At 49.5% G+C, this 14,184-nt stretch overlaps 5 protein-coding genes across 5 annotated transcripts; 4 read left to right on the forward strand and 1 right to left on the reverse strand.

Moving 5' to 3' along the window:
• Positions 1–228: 228 nt before the first annotated feature.
• CI109_107104 (uncharacterized protein) lies at positions 229–2,058 on the forward strand (the record flags this gene model as incomplete). The annotated part of the gene is made up of 7 exons (XM_032003561.1): positions 229–456; positions 572–664; positions 730–784; positions 907–1,167; positions 1,339–1,461; positions 1,543–1,747; positions 1,833–2,058. The coding sequence occupies 7 exons, from the start codon at positions 229–231 to the stop codon at positions 2,056–2,058; spliced, it is 1,191 nt and encodes a 396-aa protein (XP_031861974.1).
• Positions 2,059–2,532: 474 nt separating this feature from the next.
• On the forward strand, positions 2,533–4,484 carry CI109_107105 (arsenical-resistance protein; the record flags this gene model as incomplete). Its single annotated transcript, XM_032003562.1, has 9 exons — positions 2,533–2,701; positions 2,795–2,878; positions 2,953–3,015; positions 3,076–3,123; positions 3,198–3,292; positions 3,367–3,446; positions 3,526–3,852; positions 3,971–4,180; positions 4,295–4,484. The coding sequence occupies 9 exons, from the start codon at positions 2,533–2,535 to the stop codon at positions 4,482–4,484; spliced, it is 1,266 nt and encodes a 421-aa protein (XP_031861975.1).
• Positions 4,485–4,548: 64 nt separating this feature from the next.
• On the forward strand, positions 4,549–8,725 carry CI109_107106 (uncharacterized protein; the record flags this gene model as incomplete). Its single annotated transcript, XM_065967962.1, has 22 exons — positions 4,549–4,621; positions 5,126–5,212; positions 5,309–5,342; positions 5,415–5,501; positions 5,581–5,663; positions 5,755–5,849; positions 5,966–6,106; positions 6,202–6,293; positions 6,366–6,406; positions 6,464–6,508; positions 6,582–6,728; positions 6,804–6,939; positions 7,022–7,197; positions 7,273–7,368; positions 7,442–7,537; positions 7,604–7,638; positions 7,726–7,881; positions 7,944–8,068; positions 8,141–8,159; positions 8,230–8,405; positions 8,497–8,610; positions 8,695–8,725. The coding sequence occupies 22 exons, from the start codon at positions 4,549–4,551 to the stop codon at positions 8,723–8,725; spliced, it is 2,085 nt and encodes a 694-aa protein (XP_065824034.1).
• A 329-nt stretch (positions 8,726–9,054) lies between these two features.
• On the reverse strand, positions 9,055–10,077 carry CI109_107107 (uncharacterized protein; the record flags this gene model as incomplete). The annotated part of the gene is made up of 7 exons (XM_032003564.1): positions 9,055–9,089; positions 9,197–9,287; positions 9,440–9,559; positions 9,642–9,729; positions 9,806–9,834; positions 9,888–9,904; positions 9,987–10,077. The coding sequence occupies 7 exons, from the start codon at positions 10,075–10,077 to the stop codon at positions 9,055–9,057; spliced, it is 471 nt and encodes a 156-aa protein (XP_031861977.1).
• A 1,084-nt stretch (positions 10,078–11,161) lies between these two features.
• Positions 11,162–13,782, forward strand: CI109_107108 (uncharacterized protein; the record flags this gene model as incomplete). Its single annotated transcript, XM_032003565.1, has 9 exons — positions 11,162–11,275; positions 11,331–11,367; positions 11,425–11,485; positions 11,553–11,751; positions 11,816–11,916; positions 11,980–12,483; positions 12,630–13,336; positions 13,474–13,628; positions 13,696–13,782. 9 exons carry the CDS (start codon positions 11,162–11,164, stop codon positions 13,780–13,782), a joined length of 1,965 nt encoding a protein of 654 aa, XP_031861978.1.
• Positions 13,783–14,184: the final 402 nt, after the last annotated feature.

The following is a 14,184-nucleotide window of genomic DNA, read 5'->3' on the forward strand; positions in this document are numbered from 1 at the left end:
TAAACGTCCCGGAAAAGTTGGAAAGAAAGATAAAAGCGTGTTTTTGAGTCGATTCATCATATCCTGTCATACATATCCTGATAGTTTAAAAGACCATAGCTGTAGCTTCGCATACATCTGGTGTTATACAACCAACGGACTGACTCAACCGATTTTAATTGATAAACGGTTGTCAATAAGAACAAGAACCAACACACACCAATCAGTCAATTGGCGACTCGATCCAACATGTCTCCCCTCGCCCCTCTCAAAGCCTCGTCCCTCTACTTCACCCCTCTCCCACCATCTCACGTCGTTCCGGCCGGCAAGGAGTCCCATGGTCGATACATGCTCACTATCCCTTGGAACCGAGTTTCCGGTTGGGGTCAGCCCAAGATCGCTGCCAGGCAGGAATTGTCGTTCGATCCTCTTGCTGGAGTGTTGCAGTACGCCGTGACTTGTTTCGAGGGTATGAAGGTGGGTTTCGTGCGAGCCTTTGCCGGAGGACTATATATTCAGCGCCTATTCCTTAACACGACATACGTCTACGACACGTTTTAGCAATCGCTGACTGCTTATCTTTATCGAGCAGTGCTACAAGACAGACAATGGCGATTTGAGGCTCTTCAGACCAGACAAGAACTTTGATCGACTCAAGAGATCTGCGGCAAGACTCGGTCTTCCCGTGAGTACAGATCAGATCTGGACATTATCTCGCAGACATGCTGACCACACACGACCTATCTGTAGCATGACTGGGACAACGACGAGCTTCTCGAGTTGTTTGCCAAGCTTGTTGCTCTTGGTGCGTCATTTCTGCTCAGCCCAATCCCGCATTTCAGTTCGGCGTACTGCCATCTCAATCACGTCATGCAGATGTTGAAGATACTATCTGAACAAGCTGACACTCTGCCTCGCCCCTCACAGAAGCACCCATCGTCCCTGACACCGACGGATCCAGTCTTTACCTCCGTCCTACCCTCCTCGAGACTTCTGAAGGTTTCGGCATCAAAGACGATGCATTCGCAGCCGAAGCTCTCCTCTACGTCGCTACCACACTCAACCTCGGAAAGGGACTCTACCCAAGTTCGGATGGGGAAGGAAAGGGGATCAAGTTGGATGCGTGTAAGGAGTTCATCAGGGCTTGGCCCGGAGGGACGGGAAGTTACAAGTTGGGTGCGAACTATGGTGAGTTTTTGGAGTTTCCAAGACTCCAAGGGGACTATGAAAGAGGGGGGGTGTGTGGATCTCGGTGCTTGCAAGAGTAAAAGAAAGATCAGTGGGGCGCTCGCGAGAATAGATAACTTGCGGAGGTCGATGTGGCTTTCTTGCCCGTAACATCACTGACATCTCCCACAGGTACCGTCAACATCTCCAAGAAGCCTGGATACGCTATGAGTCTGTGGCTTCACGGCAAGGAGGACTTTATCTCCGAAGCTGGAGCTATGAACGTTTTCATCATCAAGCAAGCTGAGGACGGATGTGAGTGTCACGTGTCGGCTTCACAAGAGTCCTGGTCACGACAGAAGTCGCATCGCTAATCCGCCCGGTACACGTAAATAGTCCTCGAGTTCATCACCATGTCCCTCGACGGCGGTATCGTCCTTCCTGGTGTTACGCGATTCTCTCTCATCCAGCTCCTCACCGAGCATGCAGAGGGGAAGAAGGATTTCCCACTCGAGGGTATGCCCAAGAATGTCAGAGTGGTCGAGAGGGATATTTCCATGCCTGAGATCATCTCTTCTCTCGAAAACGGAACTCTCAAGGGGTAAGTAGGGGTTTTCTGCGACCGCCAGCCGCAAGCAAGTTATGTCTGAGTATACATACTGATATGGCGGAATGCGCGATTGTAGAATGTTTGGTTGTGGTACCGGAGTCGTTGTGGTCACCGTCGGCGAGATCCAATATCAAGGTCAAACCTACACCATCCCCGCCAACCCACTCATCAAACTCCTCAGAGACACCATCACCGGTATTCAGCGAGGCAAGATCGACGAGGGTAGAGGATGGAGTTTCAAAGTTCCCGAATGGGATGTCGAGGGGAAAGAAGGACAGGATGAGGAGAAGGTTGTGGCGTAAACCAGATCATTCATTTCGTTTCATTGAAAAGGGATTGGTAACTTTGTAGATAGAAGTTAGACGATATCATAGCAATTTTGAACATGCGATGCAATTGTACATACGGAATCATCGATATGGGTACAGACAGATCAGCGTCTGCTTGTATTCTCTCAGACGCTTGCATTCTCCGTTCTGGTCACAGTTACACAGATCGTGCTGATATACAGACCATATCTCTTGGAATCAGTGCGGATGTTGCGCCAAGTTGTACGATACAATTTGCCAAGTCAAAAAGAATGGCGGTGACTCACCGTGATTGGCGATTGTTGGTCCGCTCTGCTGGAACTGGAACGGGCTAGCTTTATACCCTGAAAACCAAAAAGTTCGAGTGGAGGTAATTAATTCATTCATTGACCACAACTTGACGCACGTTTCTTCCTAAAGTTGCATCTTCACATCGACTAATAAAATAAAAAATCATACCTCATTTGGATGACTTGTGGTGCGTCTCTCCAACGCCAGCGCCAGAGCGAGAATGAGAATGAAGAGGTGGCATTGAAAGATGTCCACCATACTGTAAATGATGGTCGTGAGGAGGTTAGGGACGGTGGATTGGAAGTGCAGGGTATACATATAGATGATAAGAGAAGTAGAGGTGCGAGTGAGTTGTTCTTTTCTCTGTCCAGTCTTAGAAGGATATGCGAACAAGAAATGGAACGGGTGTACTGATCTGTGACATTGACTGGTGCGGCAGGATCAATATTGTTAGGACTATCATGGCTCGATCGGTTCTTGGCCGCGTTCGTCCTTCTCGCTATGATCTTGGGTGTGATTATAGGTAGGTTCCAGCTTGCGAATGACAACCTTTGCGCGGATCATACTGACCAGCGGATCGAAATGATGGCCGTATAGGCAAATTTGCGAATAATGTAGAGGCCGTCTTGACAGGGACGACGTTGAACGGAGTATCTATACGTGAGTGGAACTAAATTACGAAGGACTGGTATAGGGCGCTGCTGATACGGTACGACGTAGCCATCGTGATTGGATTGTTGGTGATGATGTGGCCCATCTTGACGAAAGGTATGTCCACCCTTACCTCGCTCCAGTATAGCAGTATAGTAAAAGTGTAACATCTGACGAATGGTGGATAACAGTGCAATACGAAAGACTGCCGGTACTCTTTCGAACTGTTCACATCTGGCGTCAAGTGTGGTTATCGTTGGTACTGAACTGGATCATCGGACCATTTGTAAGTCTTCATTCTCAATCAGCATTAGGCGTTTACCCTTACTGACGAAGTATCATTGCCACCTTGAATCGTAGATCATGTTAGCTGTTGCTTGGGCGACTCTACCTGATTTACCGACGTATCGTACCGGTGTGATCATGGTCGGTCTTGCGAGGTGAGCCCTCACGTCTACGCTATGAAGCAGTACCAAGTGAGCGCACCGCACCGCATCTACTGATGTTGTCATTGAACAGATGCATCGCCATGGTCATGATATGGAACCATCTCGCTCGAGGCGATGTAGATTACTGTGCGATCCTCGTCATCATAAACTCCATCTTACAAATCATCCTCTACTCCCCGATGTCCCTCTTCTTCGTCAACGTAATCTCTAAAGAGAACGACGCTTTGAAATTGGAATACGGGCAAACTGCTATTGCAGTGTTGATATACCTTGGTATACCACTTGCGGCAGGAGTAGTGACGAGATGGTTGGGATTGATGACACTCGGGAAAGACAAGTTCGAACACAAGTTTTTACCATACTTCGGACCATTGGCCCTCATCGGTTTGCTATACACGTGAGTTGGGCAAGGTGACCAGGCTTCACGATGTTTCTGTCCATTTCGCCCTACAACTCCACATTCCGTGGTTGTGGCTGACACCACCTTGCGTCTTTGCGCTTTTGCCAACTACCAGGATCATCCTCATCTTTGCCGAACAAGCGACCCGAATCCTCGACAACATCGGAGAAGTCTTCCGTGTCTTCGTACCTATGATCTGTTACTTTGTGATCATGTGGACGGGCACGTTCTTCCTGGTGTATATCCTCACAAAGAGGAAAGGTGGATCGAAGAGATATGGATACAAGATGGCAGTCGTGCAGAGTTTCACTGCAGGGTCAAACAAGTGAGTCCGCGTCCCGATCTCACATTTGGTGACCGCATACAAAACCGTACGAATGGGATGTGGATTCATGGTGGTTGGGATAGATGCTGATCAGTCTATCTTCACTGTACACAGCTTCGAACTTGCCATCGCAGTCTGTATCGCGGTGTACGGCGTAGACTCTGACCAAGCGCTCGCTGCAACGATCGGACCATTGGTAGAAGTACCGGTCTTATTGGGGTTAACATACGTGTCACTGTACTTTGAACGAAAGTTGAATTGGGGAGAACGGGAGCCGGAGAAGGTGGAGGGCGGTGGGGTTTAACATGTTGTAGGGGACCATTGCATGGCATATATGCTGTTACCATGTATTACTACTGCATTGAGTCATGTTCGCTGTTGTTGCTGCTGCTGCTGCTGCTGCTGCTGCTATCGGATGCATGTTCAGAGAAGGACAAGGGGGTACGCTTGGCATTAACCGATATTCGTTAAATCACTGGTAATGACCGATAAGTTACTGCGCGATAAAAACACGGCCCGTATACGGCCGGTAACTGACAATTTGAGCTAGGACAAAGATTACCCCGAATTCCAACTACTCTTCCTCCACATGACTTGACCACTCTGAGAAACTGTACCCCTGTACCCTCGTAACCCCATGGAGCACCCCCTCCCCCCGAGGACGGGAATGGAAGCTTTTAGGTGCCTTCATTTATCGTATCGTAGTGAAGAAGGCGTAAGCAGGGTAGTACCCTTTGTGATCACATGATGGAATCATCTTCTACGAGCCATGATGGTGGACAAAGAGGGGACATTGTCGGCCCGTTACGAAGAAAGTCAATGATATGCCGAGATGAGATGTACAATCAAGCATCAACGATTCCAAGATCTTATATAAGTTGGTCGAAGCTGCTAAAGAGCACATTTTGGTGAACGACAACTGACATAACTCGCCACTTGACACAGGCATGATGATGTTGAAAAGTCTCTTGAGCTTGGTTCTGGTCAGCGTAGGAGCATTGGCTGCTGTCGATTATGTAGAGACCAATGCGAGTAAGTCTGCTTCTCAGCTCAGTTCAGCTCAGAGAAGCGAGCAACTGGTGGAAGCCGGACTTGATCGCTGACGAAAGGTGTAATTGTATTCGTTAGCAATCACACTCTCGTCCAGTCGTCTCGTCATTGAGTGAGTCAACAGTCTTCTTTGCAGACTAAGCGAAGATGAATGGCAGTTAACATTATGGTAATCTGTGTTTAGGGTCAATAAGACTCTCGGAGCGATGACGGGTCTGGAATTTGATGGGATTGATGTTCTCGGACCTGTATCTGGAAGGATCGGAATGGGGTGAGTCGCGCCGTCTCCTCTCTCTGGCAGCGACTCGAATCGTTACTGATGAATGCTTGTGTGTGTGTAACGGATGTAGATACTTTGACTGCTACTGTATCCCTGCTGTCAACGCTTCGGTCTGGTCACCGTCAAACCCCAACCCCCAATCATCGAGACATTGTGAGTGGTCCAAGTCCGAATGACTGTGATCGAGTGGTTCGCACACACGCATCTGCAGCACAGGTACTGATGTCGAACTTGCGTGAGGTAGACTATGTCGGTCAATCGGGCCAAGCGACTTACGAGGTTCATAAAGGGAATGATAAGGATAATACCCCATGGATCGGATTGATCATGAATGAGACGGTGAGTGAACTCATCCATATCACTGTCCCTACCCTTTCTTCTCGCGATGAGTCGCCAGATCTTGCGAAGCGGTGAGCGCTTACTGACATGATTGCCTTTTGTTCCAACTACTGCAGTATGCTGGTTCTGGTCAATTCTTTCAACAATGGTGGTTCCTCCGTGATGGTGAACAAGGATATCACTCTTTCACGCGAATGCAATTCGATAACGGTACGGCCGATTTGAACCTTGGTAATCTACAAGAATTCCGTCAAGTGGTGAGTGGCTTGTCTGACTTCTCAAGCCTGTTCAATAGTACAGTGTAGGGAGGTCGAGCAGAACCAGAGGCTGACTGATGAGTTATTCCGAATAGATCTCGCCCAACACCGATATCTGGACACATCTCGTCACGAACCAGCAGCAGTATGGTCATCTCCCTTCCAAAACTGCTACAGGCAATCAGACGTGAGTATCTGAGATCAACTTGCTGCCTTGCGTACAGTGTCCCAAGCTCACTTGAGTTCCTGACTCCTGTAGTACCGTCCAAGATGCTACGTGGTATTACAACATCACAGAGGGTAATCCCTACAAGACCGAATCGTAAGTTCAGAATCTACTTGGACAACGTTGACAAGACAGCTCCGACTACTTTACGAAATACGAATGGGCCGATCTGTATGGTCAGTCCACGGTCCTCCCGACTGCGTGTTGTTGAAGTGAATGCTAAGATTTGCGCCTCTAACAACGATGTAGGTGATCACCCTGCACATGGATTCTATGCCGATGGGACCACGTCCAGTGGCACTACTCTGGGTTTCTGGACAGTCTTCAACAGTCTTGAAGGGTACACAGGTGGACCATTGAGATCAGATTTGGTGGTCGACACGAACATCTACAACTGTAAGCTTGAGCACTTTCTACGCCAAAAAGGACATGGACTGGAAAGGCTGACATGAGTTGCTATACGTGTGACAGACTACGCTTCGAACCATCGAGGTGCAGCGACGATGAACATCACCTCTGGATTCGATAGGATCTTCGGACCCACCTTCTTCTACTTCAACAAGGATGGAGATGTGCACGATCTCTTATCCGACGCATCGTCTTACAGGTGAGCTATCAACACCACTAAACCGCCACGATCAATCCCTGGTGTGGAATATGGAACGAAGGCTCACCTGTTATGTTCGTAGCAACGCATCCTTCGCTGCTGAATTCTACGACCAAGTCTCCCCTCTGATTTCGGGTTATGCAAACTCTACCCAACGAGGGGACTTTGTCGCTCAGGTAGACTTGCCAGAGGGAGCGAAGAATGCGAAGCTTGTCCTGGCGCAGAACGGTGTCGATTTCCAGGATAATGTCGATTTCAGTGAGTCCAAATTCCTGAGCAGCGCCACAAACAGTGAGGCACAGTAATGACATGCGAGCTGATGGTGTTGTGCAGAGGTCGGACAATACTGGGCAAACGTATCGAGCGATGGATTTGTCTACCTTCCAAGAGTCAAGGCGGGAGTCTATCGAGTGACTGTCTACGCCGATGGTGAGTGCCATGACTGGCGTGCAATTGTGATCGATGATCACTGCTGATTTCAATCAATTTCTGGGACCCAAAGGCGTCTTTGGTCAATATGAGCAGGACGAGATCCTTGTCTCCGCTGGCGATGGCAAAGGTGCACCATACCATATCAAATGGACTGGCGAGAAGCATGGTGAGTGGTTAAGTCACTTATCTAAACTGCGAGCGCAGGCACTAACGATCGAATCTAACATTATAGGCACCGAGTTGTGGCGAATCGGTGTTCCCGACAAGGTTAGTCCAGGATCAACTCACTCGAGCTGGTGGTCCAATTACTCTGATATGTTAGCGTGCTGATCCGAGTCTTCGCCGTACCCAAAGACCGCTGGTGAATATCGACATGGGTTCGAGAAAGATCCCGAGCACACGCTTCATCAAGAAGAGTACAGACAATATTGGGGCGCATGGGATTTCCCAACTGATTTCCCTTACGGTGTCAACTATACGATAGGGATTTCGGATCCTGCTAAAGACTGGGTAAGTCACGACTTGTGCCCATATCGATGGTACGTAATAGACACTGACGTTTCGCTGTGTAGAACTATGTCCACTACAGTCGATATGGAGGGACATATACTCGTCCTGAATACGTATTGAACAACGTCAATGTCTGGACTGTTAACTGGGCTCCGGAAGGAGGTCTGGTCACAGAAGGGAAGAATGCGTAAGTGCTGTGGCTGGCGACAATGGTCGCACGATACCAGCGTGTAGCTAACGATGTCTTTCCGCTGCTTAGCACTCTGACCGTTCAACTTGTGAGTATTCGAGTCCGGCTCAGACTTCGGATCGTGACTGACAAACTCTATCGTCTATTTCCTACTATAGGCCGGAGCACGTACCGCCTCTGGAAACCTCGATGCCATCGAACCCAGTTCCAACTACTCCAACGTCGACTACACCGTCAACGTCAATGGTCATCCACTATCATGGACTATATTGTATAACCAATCGTCATCATGCTCCGACAGGAGCGGAATTGCATGCTACAACTTGCGGAACTTGTATGTCATTCTCTCAAGTCAAACGATATCGATTCTGTTCGGTGTTGCGGCGTGGAAGGAGGCGCAATGCTGACTGATACTTCTCTGCCAGGTTCACATTCCCTGGAGAATGGTTATCGAACGATACCAACGTGTTCGAGTTCGCATTGCCTTACAACGCAAGTGGCGGTGATGTCAACTTTAGAAACTACTCGGTATCGGTTCTGTGAGTCTCAGTGCTTCATCACTTCCGGCTTCCTCGTGTTGAGGCGGTAAATGGGAAAAGTCGCTAACACTCCGGACTGTTTAGGTACGACGCGATCAGATTGGAGTTGGACTAGGGGAAGAAGCGAAAGGGAGGATCTATACGCAAACGAGGTGTCAAGTATAATACAGGATGGATGTAGGTTGGGGAGTCGAACGTGAAGTGTAAGCAGTAAAATAAAAGAAAGTGAGAAGCGAATCATGCAGTTTTATAACAAGGTTCGATCTATTATTCTATTCATCTACAGCACGGTAGGGAACACCTCTATAGACAACGTATTGCCAGAACTACCCTCTTATGATACAGACCTAGTGATTTGGAAGGAGAAAGCCTCGATTTGCAACTTCAGTTGACAAGACGAAAGGTCGAGTAGACTGTGTGCAGATAGCGACGTGGGGCTGTCGATCATGCGAGGTAAAACACCATGTCCTGGTGTATTGCTGGGGAAAGGAAACGAACAGCAAAGTCAGCCATCTCCAGCTCTCTAGCAATAACTTGTGCCATCCTCGAATGGAGTGTGCGTGGTGGTGTAGGAAGATCAACTCACTGCCTTCTTTGATGTACAGATCTCCCTTGTTGACATACCCTAATCTTCTGTAGAATCCAGTAGCGTCCACTCCACCGGGTTTTGTATCTGCCTGTAGCATGTTACACGCTTAATCAGCTCCAACCTAGCATACATCCTCCACTGGATATGGCGTGACGTGACATTATGGCAGGCGACAATGTTATCGGCGTGTAATCAAGGTGCGCTTGGTGACTCTCAGCGAGAAGTGAAAAATCAACTCACTTGACTCTGACACCAAACCTCCTTCCCACCGGTCGACTTTACATGAGCATGGACGGCTTCAATCAGTGGTCGACCCAATCCCATCCCTCGATAATCTTTTCGAATTGCAACTCTACCGAGCTACAAAATACCTCAACAATCAATCAGCATCGCTCTGACGCAATTCTGTTACAGCTGAAAGGCGAAAGACATAATCACTCACCTGACCATCTGTTTTGAACACCCTTGCAGTCCCTGCTGCATCCCCGCTTTCGAAAACCAGTAAGAAGTGAGTACACCTTGCATCGTCGCTGTTCCACCGGGGGCAAATCAACTTAACTATGTCTGGTGGCCTCAACAGCTGAGCAGTACGGGTGTTCGACTCACTCGTTCGTCTCGATTCGTATATCGTACCCCTTCTTGAACATCAGTATAATTTCGAGAATTGAGACAGTGATAGCTTACTCACTTGCTCATCTATGAACACTGTAACATATGTTGTCCGAGGCCAGAGCACATCAGTCGATGAGAGCCGTATTCGTAGATCGATATGATGCACTGCGCTCACCTTCTTTTCTGATATCCATGCATTCTTGTATCTCCTCTGGCGTATTTGCGACATTCACCGTGAAAGGGGGTCGGGTGGGCGGCTTTGACATGTTGGCAGGGTGGGCTAGAGCCAGATTATGCTTCCTAAAATGGTGGGAAAGAGGAGCCCTACCGCGTTAAGTCGCGAACTTTGTGAGGCAAGACGGAAGAAGGGAAGCAAGAGATGGAGTTTGGATCAAGTCAAAAATACGGCGTTGCAGGGTCGAGCAAAATCCGCGAGTGTCCCACAACAGTGACTCCAGGGGTGACTTGTATTAACTAATTTATACATGTACATGACGACTACGGGTGATTGCTTGACGATATCAAGACACTAATCGACTCGAGCGAAAAGATAAGGATAACTTCGGCCAAAATGTTTCGTCGCGGCCAACTCCGTCGATCATTTACGATCAACAGAAGTATGGACCATTAAGACGCGACAGGGTTTGCGTCATGGTCATCATCCTTCGCAATCATGCTTTGTCTGCTCTTTCACTTGCTCGATCATCATGACCTGATCCCGTCTCTCGGCCGACTTCTCTTCTCCCTTCCTGGGTCGAGCGATCCGTGTAACGACGACAACGTTCTTTCAAACGACGATATGGCCCATCCAAAGGGTATCGGAGTGTCCGAGCGTGATACCTAGAACCCACATGAAACGAAGTGTTGTCAATTATTCCCCCTGACTGACACTCAACTACAATATCGTGCCTTTGTAGCCGTTACCATGACAACCAAAAGTTACCTTCCAGGTACAACAACACAATGCCAGCAGTCACGCATCGTAGAGTTGGGCTATTATTGCACAATAATCTGTGAAGGGTGTCCTTTCCAACTGCAGGATACGCGTTTCATATCCCGCCATGACTATGATTGTTGTATCAGCCACTGTTACAAGTGAGGAGTGCTATTATCAGATAGAGTCTGGATCAAGGCATGGACATCCAAAGCAATACTCGATGTCTTTCTTTGTCTTGTCAAACAAGGTATAGAATACCTAACCCATTCCTACTTCAGTCATCTTCCTCTTTCTTCTTCACTCAACTCACATTCGACTCGATCTCACCCTTGACTATACCACACTAATCCGAAGCTTGACGTTTTGGAACCCTCACACTCTTTTATCTAGTACCCAAGCAAACCTGAACAACAATGCTCGTCAAACAACTCATCGGTGTCCTTGCGCTTCTCGCAACGGGTCTCGCGGCTCCTCTTCATCAGTACAACAAACGTGCTCTCCCAAGGTTGGGCGGTGTCAACCTTGCTGTGAGTTTGCTCTTCCATCGATGTGATTGGCTTGAGTTGACACAAAATGACACAGGGTTGTGACTTTGGTATGAACACCGACGGGTCTTCTGGTGAGTTATCACAATATTGGAAGTCGAGATCGTGTTTGCACTGACCTGCAATTCAAGGTACCACTTACTGCCCCGGAACCGAGCAGATCGCCCACTTTGTCAAGGACGGCGCGAATGTGTGAGTCATCGGAGATCCCTTCCGTTGTAAGACTCCGCATCATAACTAATACCATTTATGCTTACAGCTTCCGTCTCCCCGTCGGATGGCAGTACCTCGTCGGTAACAACGAAGCTAGCACCTCTCTCGACTCTACCTTCTTTGCCACATACGACAATCTCGTCCAGAGCGTTCTTAGTCAGGGCGCTTATGCGATGATCGATATCCACAACTATGCGAGGTGGAACGGTCAGATCATCGGTCAAGGTGGTCCTTCTAACGATGACGTGAGTGTCTCAAGTCCGCGGGCCAGACGTCAAGACCGTTGGCTGACATGAGCGGTTGTGACAGTTTGCCAACGTCTGGAGCCAGCTTGCCAAGAAGTATGCAAACGATGATAAGGTCATCTTTGCAATTATGAACGAGCCCCACGATCTCGACATCAACGAGTGGTGAGTCGTCGAACGCTGTACCACTCTAAACTGGGCCATGCTGACTGTTCTTTGCCGGTTCAGGGCGACAACCGTCCAAGCTGCTGTCAACGCCATCCGAGCTGCCGGTGCCACTACCCAGACTATTGCTCTCCCCGGTACCGGTTACACAGGTGTTGACACCTGGTCTTCTGGCGCTTCCGATGCACTTCTCAAAATCACCGACCCTGCCGACTCTAGCAACTCACTTCTCGTCATCGACGCTCACAAGTACCTCGATGGGAACGGTTCAGGTGCTGACTCGGAATGCACTAACAACGGTGTCGATTCTGCCACTCAGTTCGCAGCTTGGCTCAAAAAGAACGGTCGAAAGGCTATCATCTCCGAGACTGGCGGCGGTAACACCGCATCGTGTCAGACCAACCTTAACCAGTACTTGCAATACTTGAGTACCAACACCGACGTCTTCGTTGGTTTTACCATTTGGGCTGCGGGAAGCTTTGCTACCGATTACACCCTCTCGATCACCCCCAACGGTGATACCGACAATGACCTTTTCGTCAAGGCTGTGAAGCCTTATCTTCCTGGGTGAGTTTGTTTCTTTCATTGAGTTTCCTCTCTTCCTTATGTCCCCATCCATCACACCCGTTGTCACCCCAAAGACTGTCTCCCTCGACTCCTACTTATCTCTCGCATTGCGCTGCGATGCCTGAGCTGACGTACGTATCCTACAGCGCTTCTGGAGCGGATCCTGCCGCTTCGTCCTCGGTCGTCTCCTCCGCGGCCTCATCTTCCGCCTCGACTGCTTCTGCCTCTTCCTCCTCTGCCAAGGTTATCTCCACCGCCGACGCTACCTCGACTGTCCCCTCGTCCGTGGTCACCAGCTCCAAGGCTGTCGACTCCAGCAGCCTTCCGGTCCTCATTGAAACGTCTGCCACCGATTCCGCTCCCGTTCCCGTTGCTTCCGATGCTGTCACCTCTGCTTCGTCCTCTGCCGTCGTCACGTCTGTTGCCTCCAGCGAGTCTGTGTCTTCAGCATCCGTCACCGCAAGCGCTGGTGAGCCCACAGTCACCGTGACCGACGACGAGTCTTGTACTGAATACACCGACGAACCTTCCTCAGCCTCTGCTACTGCTACCGCTAGCATCACGTCCATCGCTGTCGCTCCTACCGGTACTGCTACGTCCAGCGCTAGCGCTATCGTCGAGTCATCTTCTGCTGTTGTGTCGTCTGCGGCTGTCTCTGCTTCGGACTTTATCTCGTCCTCCGCTGTCTCTGCCTCCGCGACGACCGACGTCGCTTCTTCCGCTGCGGCTGTCACTAGCGTGACCGCTTCCGCTTCAGCCTCGGCGGCTGTGCCCTCTACCACTGGATCTGTCTCTGGCGGCCTTCAGGCCTACACCGGTGCTTTGGGTGGTATCCCTGCTCCTGCTGTTTCTGGTGAGTACAGTTCATTCTCCTTTCTGAATCGATCCCGCCACGTCATGGATCCAGCATAGGCTTTCGTAGTGTCTACCCCAATCGTGTAATTCCTTCAATCGGGTATTTGCACAATCACTAACGCTACAAATCTGCAGCATCCGGTGACAAGTGGACTACCGGCGGTCAGACTTACAACTTCCTCGTCGACGCACTCAACGCGAGTTGCTACGCTCAGATGAACTCGTGTCAGCTCGCCGCTAACCAAGGCGGTAACAATGGTACTTTGACCGTCTCGGCTTGTGAGACTCAGGTGAGTGTCTTGGCAAAATGTCCACTCAGAGGGGGTGTGGCATGGAACTGATAAATGTGTCGTACAGCAGATCCAAGCTTGTCTCAGTGCCGCTTCTTCTGCTTCCTCTTCCGCTTCTCTCTCGGCTTCGGCTTCGGCTTCGGCTGCCGCCTAAGTGGATAGCGCAGCACTCGCATCAAGCGTTTGATGCTGTCATTCGATGCTTTACCTTATACTTTTCCGTAACTCCCATACTTTTAAAGTCCCTATAGCTGGCTATGCATGGACCTCTCATACTATCGCTTAGAAACATTACGTCCTCTAACCTCTCTTCATCTTACTACTCTCACCTCGACCAAGCTAAGCACAATTTCCCCTCGTAAAGAGGACACACTTGGATGCGCTTCAAGTCAGAAGATCGGTGAGACCGAATTGGTGTCGTGTCTCAGGTGTATTCCAGACCTCATCCCTCTCTGGACTATTCTCTCGACTGTTGGAGGGAGGGGACGAAGGGTTGCTCGATTGATCCTCAGAAGAGGCCGACAAGACTGTCTAGGCGGCAGCTTGATTGTGCGTT

Source organism: Kwoniella shandongensis, chromosome 14 (genome assembly GCF_008629635.2).
Source record: "Kwoniella shandongensis chromosome 14, complete sequence".
NCBI classification, from domain to species: domain Eukaryota; kingdom Fungi; phylum Basidiomycota; class Tremellomycetes; order Tremellales; family Cryptococcaceae; genus Kwoniella; species Kwoniella shandongensis.